The 14,975-nt window shown below is 52.2% G+C and overlaps 7 protein-coding genes across 7 annotated transcripts; 2 read left to right on the top strand and 5 right to left on the bottom strand.

Annotated features, from left to right (window-relative positions):
* Positions 1-86: 86 nt before the first annotated feature.
* KD926_004726 (uncharacterized protein) lies at positions 87-512 on the top strand (the record flags this gene model as incomplete). The annotated part of the gene is made up of 2 exons (XM_053098114.1): positions 87-104; positions 159-512. 2 exons carry the CDS (start codon positions 87-89, stop codon positions 510-512), a joined length of 372 nt encoding a protein of 123 aa, XP_052957916.1.
* A 397-nt stretch (positions 513-909) lies between these two features.
* Positions 910-1,386, bottom strand: KD926_004727 (uncharacterized protein; the record flags this gene model as incomplete). The annotated part of the gene is made up of 1 exon (XM_053098117.1): positions 910-1,386. The coding sequence occupies one exon, from the start codon at positions 1,384-1,386 to the stop codon at positions 910-912; it is 477 nt and encodes a 158-aa protein (XP_052957917.1).
* A 960-nt stretch (positions 1,387-2,346) lies between these two features.
* KD926_004728 (uncharacterized protein) lies at positions 2,347-3,461 on the bottom strand (the record flags this gene model as incomplete). The annotated part of the gene is made up of 3 exons (XM_053098118.1): positions 2,347-2,655; positions 2,795-2,880; positions 3,260-3,461. The coding sequence occupies 3 exons, from the start codon at positions 3,459-3,461 to the stop codon at positions 2,347-2,349; spliced, it is 597 nt and encodes a 198-aa protein (XP_052957918.1).
* Positions 3,462-4,268: 807 nt separating this feature from the next.
* KD926_004729 (uncharacterized protein) lies at positions 4,269-4,660 on the top strand (the record flags this gene model as incomplete). Its single annotated transcript, XM_053098119.1, has 2 exons — positions 4,269-4,328; positions 4,394-4,660. The coding sequence occupies 2 exons, from the start codon at positions 4,269-4,271 to the stop codon at positions 4,658-4,660; spliced, it is 327 nt and encodes a 108-aa protein (XP_052957919.1).
* Positions 4,661-5,731: 1,071 nt separating this feature from the next.
* Positions 5,732-7,688, bottom strand: KD926_004730 (putative MFS multidrug transporter; the record flags this gene model as incomplete). Its single annotated transcript, XM_053098120.1, has 6 exons — positions 5,732-6,291; positions 6,366-6,413; positions 6,480-6,704; positions 6,826-6,955; positions 7,041-7,555; positions 7,622-7,688. The coding sequence occupies 6 exons, from the start codon at positions 7,686-7,688 to the stop codon at positions 5,732-5,734; spliced, it is 1,545 nt and encodes a 514-aa protein (XP_052957920.1).
* A 708-nt stretch (positions 7,689-8,396) lies between these two features.
* Positions 8,397-10,738, bottom strand: KD926_004731 (Zn(II)2Cys6 transcription factor; the record flags this gene model as incomplete). The annotated part of the gene is made up of 4 exons (XM_053098121.1): positions 8,397-9,007; positions 9,079-9,348; positions 9,421-10,436; positions 10,497-10,738. 4 exons carry the CDS (start codon positions 10,736-10,738, stop codon positions 8,397-8,399), a joined length of 2,139 nt encoding a protein of 712 aa, XP_052957921.1.
* Positions 10,739-10,958: 220 nt separating this feature from the next.
* KD926_004732 (glycoside hydrolase family 35 protein) lies at positions 10,959-14,374 on the bottom strand (the record flags this gene model as incomplete). Its single annotated transcript, XM_053098122.1, has 9 exons — positions 10,959-12,283; positions 12,333-12,999; positions 13,048-13,182; positions 13,230-13,325; positions 13,371-13,386; positions 13,436-13,702; positions 13,752-14,054; positions 14,105-14,181; positions 14,240-14,374. The coding sequence occupies 9 exons, from the start codon at positions 14,372-14,374 to the stop codon at positions 10,959-10,961; spliced, it is 3,021 nt and encodes a 1,006-aa protein (XP_052957922.1).
* Between the last annotated feature and the right edge of the window lie 601 nt (positions 14,375-14,975).

Raw genomic sequence — 14,975 nt, forward strand, 5'->3', positions numbered from 1 at the left:
ACTTTCTTCGCGCTCTCTCTTTCTTTCTCTCTCGACCTCTCCACCTCCACCTCTCTCTCCTCCCCGACCGTCCTTCCATCGCCATCATGTCTTACAACAAACCCGTTCGTCACCCCATTTTTCCCTCCTCCCCTTCCAACAACTAATAAAACCTCCAGGACGGCCCACCTCCCTCGTATCCACCGCCCGTCCATGACGCCGGCCCCTACTCGCCTCCTCCCGCCGGCGCTCAACAAGACTACTACAACCAAGGTGGCTACTACGGTCCTCCCGGCGGCGACCCTTACGCTCAACAGGGCGGCTACGGCTCCCCTCCTCCTCAACAAGGCTACTACGGTTCTCCGCCGCCCCAGCAGCAGATGTACTACCCGCCGCAACAAGGGTACCCGCCTCAACAACAGCAGGGCTATTATGCGGGTGACCGCGGTGGCGGAGGCTCGTCGGGAGGTGGCATCTGCGCAGGTATCCTGGGTGCGTTGGCGTGTTGCTGCTGTTTAGACATTCTGTTCTAGGGGAGGCCGATACTTCCTAGGGCGTCGGTGTTGTCGATGTGATTATTGCGATTACAACTGCGACTGACTGGGACTCGTGTTTCGACTCGGGGTGTTTGGAGTTTGTTATGGGGTTTCTTTTACCTTTTCTTTCTGGAGGATGGAAGACGGACATGGAGTATATTTTCTTCCGGATTTTCCTCTGCTGTTCAATCAGTCTTGCCTGTCTGTCTGTCTGCTTGCCTCGGATCTGGTCAGGCGTGGTTCGTTTAACGAAGACAATGATCGATTGTATTTCCTTTTGAACTTAAACAAGCTATACTGACTGCGTGATTAATATACTCATGAACTCATACCATCATATCTCATACAATCTATCCCTCTTCCCTACTCCTTCCCTCCCCTCAAGCCCTAACACTTAAAACCTCGAACTCTCATAATCACTATCCTCATACCTATCCCTCCTATACCCGCCCTTCCTCCCCGTCCCAGCCCTCGACGGCCTCGACGACCTCCCCCCATGTTCCTCAATAACCTCCACAACCTCATCCCCACGGCTCCGACTCGTCATACTCTCCTCCACGACAATCCGACTATCCCCCTCCGCACTCCTCCCCTCTTCCACCTCAACCACATCATCTCTCCTCCTCGGCCGTCTTCGGAACCGCGATGATCGCGCCGATACCGCTTCCGAGATCTCTGTGCCCGTGCCGGACGGCGGTACGGTCGACGTGCCGCTGAATCTGCGGCCTGAGGAGAGGCCCAGGTAGATTAGGTATAGGAGGAAGATGAAGCCGCAGACGGAGCCGAGGATTATGCCAGCTACGGTGCCCGGGGAGGGGGAGGAGTCGAGACGGCCGTAGGATGCCGGGATGGAGATCGCGGCGTATTTCATGGGTGGCAGGGTTGTTTGTTTATGTGGGAGGAGTGGGTGGTGGATATGATATTTAGGTGATTGCGTAGTGTGGAGTATTCTGGATTTGATGCGTAAATGTTTGTTTGTTTTATTCTTTTTGTTGAAGGGACTGGTGGTGGTGGTGGTGGTTGGGTTGCGGGGTGAGGATATCGCAACAGCGTTAAGTCGTAGGTGAAGTCGATCTCGTAATCATTTATCAGAGACGGTAGAGATAAACGTAGATGGAGGACATTATTAATGATTTAATTTTTATGGAGGATGTGCGACAGGATGTAGGAATGAAGATGCGATGGAGGTCGAGATGAAAATGATGATGCGATGCGACGCGGGATAATCCGGTGGCTGGGCGAGGCGGGTGCTTCGGTGGCCTATCAAGGACAGACAGAGTCAGAGTGGAGAGTTGGTTTGTTAGTGGACTTATTTATTGGGTGCACATTGATTTTCGATTGATTTTGATATCTATTTCTATTTTGATTTTATACCTAGTTTAAAGGTATGAGGCTTAATATGACGTCTTATCCGAGTCTCCACTTGAAGTATACCGTTGTGTGGGACTGACTTAACATAATGGATAGGAACAGGCAATATGAAAACAAAATAATTGGGTTTTTTATGCACATGTACCTGGATGAATCGATTTAAATGTAAATGAAATTATTTACTTTTTTATCGGTTGTATGGACATGTCATATAGTTTGTCGAGATGCGAGTGTCCTGGCTATCTTCATCTTAAGCCCACAGATGCTCTCTGCCGGAGAAATGATAACTTCACTACGATACCCCCTCGTGCCATACATCCTTTTTATTCAAACGTTTTTACACTTGAAAAAAAATACACGAGTCTCTATCGATCTATCTATGTCTTCCCCACCATCCCAACTCATGCCCTTGACTTACCGCCTCCGCCAACAAAACCGCCCCAAATACCAGGTAAGGCACTCACTGATTCCCCAATGGATCCTCCACAAAAGTATTCCGATCAAACCTCTCCGCATGATGCTCTCTCGCCCATTGCCTAATCGCCTCAAAATCCCGACAAGTATGATGACCCGTCAACTTGCCCTTCGCGGAACCGCTCTTCTCATCCCACGTCCACGGAATCGGGGCGATATCCGAATGACACATTACGCTCTGACGCACCGAGTCAATGCAGTGGTCGATGTGGCTGATTTCGAACATCTCCGTGTCGAGGGTGTGGTTGACGTAGGTTGGGGATTCGGCGGACCAGACTTTGAGTCGGATCATGTTCTGGGGTTGGTATTAGTATTGGTATTTAGTCTTAGTTAGTTGGGAAGGGGGGGTTGGTTGATTTAGAGAGGAGAGGGTTACGGCGGGGCAGGGAGAGACGAACTAGGCAGTGTAGTTGATGGAATACGTCGAGGGCGACGGCATATTCGCCGGGATAGTCCGGTATGGGGACGGTTTTGTCGACGAGTTGCGCGGCGGATGAGCGGGGGATTTTGCTGAGGGAGACTGGATTATGTTAGTTTTGTTGTCGCGGAAGGTGGGTAGGTAGGTATGTTTGTAGGTAGGCAAGCGGGTAGGCAGGCAGGTGCATATATAGCTGAAATGGGCAGATAGAGGACGAGAGGAGAGCGGTACAGTCGTAGAGATTCTCCCAAGCGGCGTAGTTCCCATCGCTTGGAGGTCCTTGGTATTTGGTTAGATGAGGCGCGAGACTCGTTGTGAACGTGAGATTTTGATATCGAACGACGTGTTGGGCGGGTGCTGTGTGTTGTTTGTCCCATTAAGACTGAAACCAAGACTCAAGAGGTGGAGGGGCACGCACAGTATATTTCTCTTGGGGTTCGACATTCTCGTTCTGAGGAGAGAATATCAGGACAAGTACAACTCTCATGGAGAGGGTTGCCTGCGAGAAGAAGTCCTAGCGAGGTGAGAGATATGATTGCTAGAGTCACCCATTGGAATACAAGGAGCTGGGATTGCTTTTGTTCTTTAGACTTAAGACGCGATATCAATATCGAGGAATCCTCGGACGGAGCATATTCCTCCTCTGTATTTGAACTTAACTGAATGTATTTGCTTGTTGACATGGTGGAAATTGAGACGAAAGATAGAAGAATGAAGGGTTCAGAAGGGATCTTCGGGGGGATCGAATATGCTCAGTCGGACAGCTCAATAATCCTGTTAATTTCACTGAGATCTGCCAGTGGATCTCTCCCATAATACCTGGCGTTGCGGGGTGAGCAGAAAGCAAGGGCTGTGACTAGTGTTCTTCGAGTGGTGTTATGCTTAAAATCGATATGATTGCTCAACAGTAGCCCATAGTCTTATGTAGAGAGCTCACCTCGCTCAAGCCTGCAAGGCTACTTCGAAAACGGAGCAGATCTGCCATAAGCAGAACATGGAGACGGTTTCGAATTGGGTAAAAGAACTACTGAGCATGCAGATGGATGAGAAACCGTGCACATGCATTGCAAGCTAATATCCTTTTTCGGATAGGATCTGTTAGTTCATGGCTCCTGACACCAGCATGGCAGCAACTCTATCGAATCAACCACCCGTCCTCACGATGCAAGGGTTAGGGCCGTGTAAGTCGCAGCGCCTGGAATGCGCAGTACAGCATTGCTACTCTTTTGCCTATCGAGTCAGTTCATCATACTGGATGCGGAGAAGCCGATGAAGCGGTGTGGCGGGGTCAACGGATTTGAAGGAAAGGATGAAATAGATGCAGCACCTCCCCTCTTCTAGATCTGTGTGATATTTTTAAAAGACCGAATCCTACGATTATAAAAAGCTCGCCCCGTCTGTTCAGCGGTCATCTCCTTATCACCAACCCAATTCATACTTCAACAATCTCCTCAAACACCACCAACCTTGACGAACCTCCCTCTCCCACCATGAAACTCATAATCCTCATCTCCTTGGCGGTCCTGGCTCTATCCGCCCCTATTAGCAATGTAAGTACTCCATCTCATTCATATACCCCTTGGAATGATGATCCTGATCTAATCTATCTCAACAGGATAATTCGGTCCCGACCGTCCCGTCTACGAAAGAGAGCGTGGAGAACGGCGCTGCTAGCATTGATTCTCATAGTCCAGCAGACCAGGCCTACAAAGTCAAGGAGTGGGTTTCTGACCGTGCGAAAAGGAATGAGAACTCCGCAGATGACACCGCTGCCGACCAGGCATATGAAGTCTGCGATTGGGCTAATAGCAAGAGGGATGTGAATTCTCAAGACGAGACTACTGCTGATCAGGCGTATAAAGTGGCAGAGTGGGCATGCTAGAAGAAGAACGGAAATTAGGCAGAATGGACTGTCTACTGGGTCTACTCAGACGACGAGATGCTGCTTTGAAGATTGGAGCAAGGTGTTGTATTTAATGATATTGATGGGATACGAGTGCGATGACTATAGGTTTAAGAGTACAGGCAGTCAGTCAGAGTTAGTTTCTGGTTAATTTTGATATATCTACAAACAACCGGCTCCCTCGTAAGATGTACGTAGTTCGTTAAGTCTGACCAGATAAACATGCTCATTCCCCCAACCTATCCGTAGGTAGTTCCCCAGAACTATCATGTCTGGAGGGGAGGCGATGTGGTGAACGAGACTCATAACGTAACCCAGGACGCAACTCACAATTCAACTGATAACGCGACTACAGCGAAACCAGCCGAGAAAGAAAAAGAAGAAGCAGCAGAAGAAGAAAGGTAGGTAGATATCCGACATCACAAGCATGAGAATCATTAATAAGGTACTGCTACTAACCAGACACACAAGGTCAAGGGAGAAGGAGAAGCATCTTTTCGTGACAATGAGAATGGAAAGAAAGCCTCTACAACCAGAGGCAGAAACCATGCATACGAGACACACTAGTGCGGGAGGTATCGAGAGCATGGACTTTACGACGAACTGGGGCTTGTCTTTCGATCGAAAAGAGGTAGCTGTCGTAGTACAAGAAACTACGTCGCTTCTGCTTGAGAAGATGAATGACGGCTCTTACTTGGTTGTACTCATGGAAACTGAGTAGAGTATCTAGGAAGAATACAAATACCTATTTAGTATGATTAGAAGAGTTTCATGCTATCTGGATGAGATTTGGTTTTCAGGCCTGATGGCTTAATCCGAAAGATTAGCTCAAGTAAGAAAATAAAATTAACCTCTTCATTTGCATACCTGTCTTGATATCATGTTCATATTAGATTAAGCATTACCGAAAGGTCTATCTACTCTACCTAGGTATCTATAATGGGTAAACTTTTGATATATCCAGATCATATCGCGTCGCATCATCATCATCATCATCATCATCATCAAGTCCACCCATTCCATCAAACCCAACCCCTCCTACCACACCTCCTAAACATCCCCCTCTCTAACGCCCTCCCTCTCGCTCTCACTCTCCTGATGCTGTTGCGTCATCCCATGACAAAACCGACTCGCAGCCCTAATCCTCGGCCCAAACACCACCAACGCAAACGGAATCGGCGCACACACCAAACTCAACAACGCCACGAAACTCGTCGCCCACTGCACCCCCCAAGCCGCATACATCGGCTTGACAGCCATCGGAAACACCGCTCCCATGATACTCCGAATAATCACCGAGCTGGCCAACGCGCTGGCTGAGAAGATTGTATACGCGTCCGTGACGTAGGTCAGCAGGGAGACGAAGATTGTTTGGTAGCCGAAGCCGAAGAGGAAGCCGGCGGTCATGGGCACGGCGTAGTGGATGCTTGGTTGGGCGGTCCATGCGAGCCAGAAGAGGGAGATGGTGAGGCAGATGCCGCCGAGGCAGGAGACGGGGAGGCGGTGCAGTTCGGGGCTCGAGGTCCATGATGCGCCGGCTTTTTTGGAGCGCTCGTAGTAGGTGTCGTAGGTTAGGGCGAGGAGGCCTACTGCTGAGGCTCCGGCGCCGACTTTTTATTTTATGTTGGTTAGCTTCGGATTATGGGGTACATATAGGGGGAGTGAGAGGGAGAGAAATAAATACCTGGTAAGAAAGCCAACGAGGTGGTTTGGATACTCAAGCCGTACATGTCTGTCGTGATTCAGTCAGCCCTAACCCTATTTGCCACCGCGGGGGGGAGGGGGACGGAAAGCCTACCTCCAAAGATAATCGGATAAGCCTGAAAGAAAAAGAACACCAGACTATATGCCAGGGAAATGAAGATCGACGTGAAAGAGATGATGGGCTCAGAGATCAACATCGTCAACGGGCGCGAGAACACGCGCAGGAAATTGATGTTGCCACCAGAGGAGGAGGCGATGATAACGCCTGCTTTGCGGAGTCGAGAGGCTTCACGTTTGAGGATGGCAGGGCCGAAGGTTTCTTTTCGGGTATCTGTTAGTTGCTTTGGTTCTGCAAGGGGTTGAGAGGATCCAGCTGGATAGCGGATAGAGACTTATGCGTGCATGCATGTATGCATGTATAAACCTTAAAGGACACTCACCAGGCATAAACACCAACCCCATCCAACTAACCCCGGCGAAGATCAACTCGATCCAAAAGGTCCAACGCCAGGAATACTGGGACGCATAACCCGAGACGATCGGGCCCAAAATCGGACCGAAACTAGCGGTCTGGACACATACAAATCCCTCTTAGCAGCCATCCCACTTTCACCCGAACAGCCAAAGGAGCTAGAACCAGGAAAGGCGAACATACCGACATGTAACAAACCATCGCTCTTCCCCTCTCCTTCCCATCGCCAAACACATCCGCATAAATACCCCCGATGACCGTCTGGGGCACCGCACCACAGATACCGCAGATGAAGCGAAACACCAGCAAGGCCGCCCAGTTCGGGGCCAATGCGCACCCCAATGTTCCCAGCACGAATACTGTAAAACTAGGCACCATGACCCACCGTCTGCCGACTGTCTCGCTGAGGGGACTGAAGATCAACGGGCCGACGATGTATCCGATTAGGAAGACGGCAGTAGGAAGACTGGTTTGGGGACCGTCGGGGACGTTGAATTCGGGTTGGATGTAGGGCATGGCATTGCTGGGGAGGGCAGATGACATGCCGCTGTTCATGATGGCCAGGAGAGCGGTGACGAAGATGAAGAGTTTGCGACGGATGGGCCAGTTGTAGGGGTTCTTGGGGGAGGACGGACTGAAGGCGAGGGTGTAGGTTCCTGGCGTGGAAGTCGTAGTGAGAATGAAGCCGGGGTAGGGTTCTGGGGATATTAGTTAGAGTGGAGGATGGGGTGTCGTTGGAAATGGGTGTGTGTTAGTGTATGTACCTGGTGAAGCAGCGGAAGACTTTTCCGACATGCTTCTTGCATGAAGAACGGGTTGTTTCTTGGCCATTGTAGTGGTGGTATTGGATATAGAACTCATTCTGGCAGACACAGATGTAGACACAGACAATCGATCATATCACTCTAAAGAATAAGATAGTAAACCAAGTTAATTCAAACCAATTCAAACCAATTCAAACCAAACAAAACCAAACGAGCAAATCAATCACAGTCAAAGAAATCTCTGTCATCCAGAACCTCAGCCAAGCATACATACCCCATTATATTTATACCCTTCTGACTCAGGTTGTCACCCGCGACGCAAGGGAGAAAACCTGAATCCATTACTATAAAACCTCAAAACGGCGACCCAATCGCGTCAATCCCATTGCAGTCCCCATCATACTCCACCCGATAAACCAATAATATGCTCTCATCAGGGGTAGCCCTAACCGGCCCCGGTACCGGCCCCGGACGACTGCAGAATCCGGACCGGGGCCGATTCCCCGACTTGATACTTCACGTTCTAGATCCCCAGTTCCATCTGGTTCTTTGTCTGAGACGAACGTGATTGTCATGGATGCTGTGATGAGCTGGTTTATGCGCGAATGCCTTACTCCAGGGTAGGGTTTGTGAGTTTTGGATGGATCTATTGTGATATCGGTGGAAGTCATTCGATGTAACGCTATGCTAGTGAACTATGGACAGATAAGTGCTATCTACATGCAATCAAACATACCCAATACCCTATGCAACATTGCCAAAAAGACGACGAAAGTTACATCCCCGCCATGGCGGGCAAAAAATCAAACACGTCCGTCTGGCCCTCCTCAAACAAGCCAAACGAGTCCGCAATGGGCGTCGACAGCGTCCAGTTGGGCACTTCCATGCTCATGATCGACGGCCCGGGCCCACCTGCTCCCCCGGTGCCGGCGCCGGCATTCGGGTTCCCATTCGTGGCCGCGTGTCCGGTCCCAGTTCCTGCCCCTGCCCCTGCCCCTGTCCCGGCTGCAGAAAGAACGGAATCCTCCGACGGTGCGCCTGACAGGTTATGACTACTGTTGCTGCTGCTGTTACTAGTGTTCTGGCTCGGATCGTGGGTCTCAAGCAGGTTCGGTTCGTATCGCGCATTGGCGCTACCGTGCGCCGGGGCATGTGGTCTGCTGTCGGGTTGTGGTTGCTGGGATGAGGGCTGTTGGCTAGCGGTGTGGCAGGATCCGCGGTTGGCTGTTAAGGCGCCGGCGTAGCGCACGAAGATGGACACCGTGCGGTGGATGTCCGGGTAGGGCGGCAGTTTGATGAAGTCGCTGATTTGTTGCACGCGGTGCAGGAGCAGGGTATGGTCGATGAGGGTGGGCCGCCAGCGCGCGATGCGCACGGCGAATGTAGCTACCTCTCGGTTAGGATCCCTAGCCACACAGAATGTAATGAGATAGATAACTTAGTGTAGGGATACGTACTGACGAAAGCAATTGTCAAGGCCGGATAGGTCGGCGCCCAGGTCAGTTGGCATCGGTATGCGGTCTCGTGGATGAGAAAGGCCATCTGATTCATGATCACATCGACGAGCGATTTCCATAGGCCCAGCACGACGTCGGACTCGCGCTCTGATGCATCCGGGTCGAGCTTCTGGATGCGCGCGATGGTGGCGCACAGTACGAAGATTTTGGCGTAGTTGAGCATCAATTTCAGACTGCAGCGTTGGAAGGCACCGGCGTGAAAGCCATTATCTACGTCCGTTAGCTGTCATCGTAGATTCAAATATGCAGGGCGAAGACACAAGTATAGATAGGCAAACATACGATCATGAATCTCATCCCACGACGTCCACCAGTTCTGTAACCTCGTCATCACAGCCGGTAACTCAACGGCCGTCAGATCCGCCGCCGACGAGCTCTCGATGATCTGTCGTGATCGCGCCCTTAGCTGATGCAACTCGATAATGCAGACATTGCGCATATCACTCGGCAGTGAGAGCGGGTACTCCAGAAACCGCTTCAGCTTGACCACGTCGACCTCACTCAACCGAGACTTCCTGCCCGTCCCCGATGCCACGTCCAACTCCAGCGTGAAACTAATCAGCCATGTCCGCGTCTGCCACACCAACTTGCGATCCTCCAACGACGCCGAGATGTAGCTACGGGGGATCTCCGTCTGCTCCAGCAACGTGTCCAACGAGCGCTCGAGGCCGGAGTCCAACGCCGTACGCAAAATCAGCGCGGTCGAGAACCACGTCTTCTCCGAGTACGCAGCCAGGAATATCATGCCCTGCACGGTCTCAAGCTTCGTCGGACGCTCGAAGAAACTGTCCTCGGCGAGCCGCTGCGCCTCGTCCTGCAGTACGCGCTGCAAGTGTCCGTCGCCGCGCAGCTCCGGAACCGCCCGACTGGCCAGATACAGGATGACGGAGAAGCAGAACAGCGAGCGACTGCGGATCGAGTCGAAGGTGTCGCGGATAGGATCGAACAGGGGCAGGAAGTTCTTGCTGCCCGTGACGAAGCGCTCGTAGATGCCGCGCGCCTGCTCTTCGGGCAAGATGCCCCGGGCGACGACGTCGCTGGCTGGGTCGCCGGGTCCGGACGAGGAGGGCTCGCCGACGAAGATCTCGTCCGTGGATCCGCCCAGATTCACGGAGATGGAGTGCATGGCGGACTGCGGCGCGATCATCTCCTGGGGACTGAATTGCTGGATTTCCAGCCCGTGGCGACTGTTGCGGCGCGAGCTGTCCGGCGGTGATTCTAACAATGTGGACTCGCGTGCTTCTGGAGAGAGACGAGAACTGCTGGGAGAAAGCGGATCTCGATCCCGGCCGTATCGTCTATGTCAATCATTAGCTTAATCCGAAATGATACATGCCCCGGAAGTAAGAAGTAAATACCGGTGATGGTCGTCTCGCTGCGAACGCCCGCGCTGGATGGGATCCACCAGACAATCGTGACCGGCCGATTTACAGCGCGAACACGGCACCTGGTGGCGGGCATCACAGCGCATCTTCTGTTTCCGACAGCGACGACATGCTTTAAACAGTCGGGCGGGCGGGCGGTCGGGACGTAGAAAGATGTGGGATGTTCGCTCGTGCTCCATCTCGGAAAATGGGGGGAAATGATGGGGGGAGATCATCCGATGGCTGCAGCACGGAAAAGTCGCCGCTAATTTTAGTGTCGGTCGGAGAATGACCGACCCTGATTGCTTCCCATGGATCGTGGATTTTATTTACGAGAATAGGACAATCGAACCCGAAGATAATTGTAAAAGTTCAAGTTATTGACATCCTCAGACCAATAGCGGTCATGTCAACAAGATTACTGCACTATCTACAGTTCCCCTTTCCTATTTATGCTTAATAGGCCCCCTTGCGACTCTTATACTTCGGCTGATCCGCCGCCTTGATCGACCCCAGCGCCGTCAACACCGGCGTCGTGTTCACCAACTCCAAACTCTCCACCTTGGCCCCCTCCGACTCCAACGCAAACAGCGACAACGCTACGTAGTTGGTTCCGCGGTAGTTCAAGACACCCTCAGGGACCGGGAAGCTGGTCTGCGGGCCGACGTTGCTCACAAACTTGCCGTACTGGTATCCGTTGACATAGAGCTGCACGCGGTACGCCGCCTCGGTGCTGTTGCCGAAGTTGAAGTACAACGGCACGTCCCAGCCCTTGGGGACGTCGAGGTCGAACTGGGTCGTGTAAAATCCAACGCCCGGCTTCGACAGGCCCTTGAAGGGACTGCCGGATTTCCAGTTCTTGCTTGGCGGCTGCGGCAGGTGGTAGCCTTGACGCTCGGCGAAGAGACCGCCTTCATTTAGGGGTCCTCGGGCCTTATCGGGATAGTCTTCACCCCCGAAGTTGCCGGTCAGCTTCCAGGTGATGTCACTGGCGTCCCGGCCGGAGAGCTTGTAGTTGAGGATTCCGCGCGGGTTCTTCATCTCCTCCTGGCCGACGATCCAGTTCTCGTCGAGACCCATGGTGTCAATCACCACGGTGAACACGTACGACTTGCCGCTCTTGAGCTTAGGAAGCTCATAGGTTGCGTTGTAGTCTTTGTCCTTGTCAATACCGGTCCAGGACCCAATGTTTCTGTCGTCCAGCCAGACGGAGCTGCCGAAGGCCGAACCACCCTGGGTTCGAATGAAAAGGTCGGTCTCGTCACCGTTGGCCTTGAAATGACCGCGGTAGATGAGATATCCAGTGTGGAAGCCGTAGTCAGACGAGTAAAGAGAAGTCGGAGTATCGAGTGGGCGGAGAGTATTCTTAGTCTTCTTGAGGTCTGCCGCGGGCCAGTCGGAGTCGTCGTACGAGGACTTGATTTCGGGCAGGGTGTCCAGATACTTCCAGTTCAACTTTTTCAAATCCGGGAGTTCAATCTTGGGCGCAGTGTACTTGACCTCGCTGGACCAGATGCCGTTCTTATCGACTTTGTGGGAGGCCTTCTTGCCGTTGATGACCAGGTTCTTGGCTTTGCTGGGGGCTCCGATCACCTCGACCGGAGTCGTGGCGTTGAAGTCAGCAGTCAGGTGAAGATCACTGCCCTTCAGATAAGCCGTGCGAACGAGGTATCCTGCGTTGACAATGATTGACGAGGCAGCATTCGTCTGAGTACTGTAGCCGGGCGACGTGCCTTCCGCAGGAAGCTGGGGCACCCAGTAGTTATAAGCGGAGTTTCGGTCTAAACCCGTTAGATAAATTTTGATCAATATTGGAAACAGTGAACTTACCAAGAAGAATTACCCGCAGCTCTCCAATCTGAATAATGCGACGAGTAGTCGAAACATCCCAGCCGACCACGACAGCCTTCTTGATTTGCTTCGAAACAATCCCAGACTCGGATCCTTCAATGACCTTAACCTTCGATTGACCGGATACGGCCAGCTCGTGGTGCTCGTTAGGTCCGCCATACACAACCAAGGTCTTGGTGTTGCCGAACTTCTTCCAGGTAAACACCTCCGCGGTAGAGTAGAGAACGTTGGTATCGGAGACGTTGTAGTCAACAACGTGGATCTTGGAGTCACGTCCACTCAGGGTGAGAGAGCCCTTCAGCTGAGGGATGGTCAGTTTTCCAGCGCTGGTTGGAACGTTCAATTTGTACGACACGGAGTCTTGGCTACTGTAATCCTTGTGTCTGACTACAAAGAACGAGCCAGTGCCGCGACCGATCAAGGGAGTCACGGATAGGTCGGAGGTGTCGGTGTAGACGCCCGTGGTGAGGTTCCCAGGAGTGGCTAACAGATAAGATGGGGAGGACTTGACAAAGTTTCCAATAAGTTTGAGCTCGCTGTACTTCTCCCGGGTAATGTTGCGGGTTTCCGTCAGTGGCGAGCCATAGTCATAGGATGTGTAACCTCCAGGGTGTCCAAGGTTTCCCCAATTGGTACCACCGAATGTCTGCAAAAGTTAGACAGTTTCAACGGCGAAGATTCTTGGAAGCCATACCATATATAGGTTCAGAATAGCAGTTCCGAAACTAATATCGTTCTTGTAAAAGACTCTCTCGAACTCATGGTTTACGAGACTAGCGCACTTCGCAAAGCCCGGTCCTCCCCATGGGTCGAACGCACCAGCTTGGAACTAAAGAAGTCAGATCTGATTGTAGCTTTCCGTTTCGCTCTACTTACCTCGAGAAGAGAGAAGGGTGTTGCAGGGCTCTGCTCAAGATGCTTTTGGCGAAAGTCGGTGGGCAGGTTACCCTTGGGCCACACACTTGGGTTGGCCTGTGTTTGTTAGCAATTGCTCAGAAGAGAGACAGGTAGACATACACAATCAAATCCGAGTCTGAACAAGTTAGCCAATGCATCTCTTACAATGGGATACGGGGACTCACGGGTAGCTGTCATGGCCGTAAATGTCCGCCGCGCCAACACCAGTGCCCGGGGCGTTGTGTCCGCCAGCATACGCGTCGTTACTGATCATAGGAACGACAATCCCGGCATCGTGGGCCTGGTCAATCACATGCTGAAAGTACTCCCCATCGGGGAACTTCGCGCCGCAACAGGCACCACTATACTCGTTTTCGGGTTGGTAGAGAATCACCGGTCCGCCGTTGGTGATCTGGGCTTTAGCAACGGTGGCAGCCACATTGGCAATGTAGCTAACAAGTATTAGCAACCATTGCACATGAATTAGAACAGAAGCCTTACTTCTCAGTGGCATCCAAATACGCCTTATCCCCGGACCGAAGGGTACCGTTAACTCGCTGAAGCCATCCCGGAAAGCCACCACCCGAGACCTCGGCGTTGATGTAGGGGCCAGGGCGGGCAATGAGATAAATACCGGCCTCCTTGGCAGCATCGAAGAAGGGTTCCAATGCCAGGACACCGTCGGCTCTGTAATCGCCTTGCTTTCCTTCTAACAAGGCCCAGTCGATGTAGATCGAGACAGTGTTGAATCCGGCCGCCTTGATCTTCTGCAGAACATCGATCCACAAGGAGGGCACGGGAAGTCTGGGAGGGTCAGTAACAGCTTATTGGAAGAAGAAAAGGACCGTATCTACCTGAAGGGGTGGACTTCGGCGCTGAAAATCGCAATCCTTTCTCCGTTGACGAAGAGAGACTTGTCATCCCAGGTAACCTAGAACAATCAACTTCAGCATGCCTTCGCCATCATCAGGTCAATCGACCGAACGTACGATCTTCTGCAGCTGCTCTCGCTTCACGGGGTCCGGATGCTCGGTGAGCGTGTAGCCACTGAGCTTATGCTTGATCGAAGCCCCCGCTGCCTGTGCTGCCAGCAAGGCAAGGGTCCCGACAGACAGGAATTTCATGATGAGAATTCCGTTTGACACGAATTGAACGGGTAGAGGCTGTCCCGGATCAGAGTTGCCAGACGTCAGAATACCTGACGTTCAAAGAACACCAGAAGATCGCTTCTATTTATTGCCTCCCCCTTACATGGTGCCCCCGCATTATTCTCCGACTAAAAAGAACATGGTCCGATTGAGTTCCCAGCCAAGCCACGAGGTGCTCAGCATCATATCATTGACATAAGCACGCGGCGGGGAAGGGTGGAATGAGGTGGAACCAGACCCGAACAGGCCATCCAGTTGCAAGGGTCTGAGTTCTAGCCATTGCTGCATACTGCATACGGTGTAGCAGTGTCTCTCATTCTCGTGCTAAACGATGCCGAGAATGCAGGAAGAAATGTAGAAAGGCGAAGGATGAGGAAGGCGGGCCGGAATTCCTCCACACGGAGCCCGCCCATTGGGGACTAGCGCCGACGATCACGGGGTGAATTTCTCCGCACGGTTTTTTTCAGGCAATCAGGCATCATCGGGCTGTCCATCAGGCCATCCAGCCTCTCCCCGTGTTCTTCTCTCCCCTGCGCCCACACCCACACCTACATCCACGCCCATGCCAGCGGATCTT

Source organism: Aspergillus affinis (genome assembly GCF_023601865.1).
Source record: "Aspergillus affinis strain CMG 70 chromosome Unknown NODE_22_length_351263_cov_86_343593, whole genome shotgun sequence".
NCBI classification, from domain to species: Eukaryota; Fungi; Ascomycota; class Eurotiomycetes; order Eurotiales; family Aspergillaceae; genus Aspergillus; species Aspergillus affinis.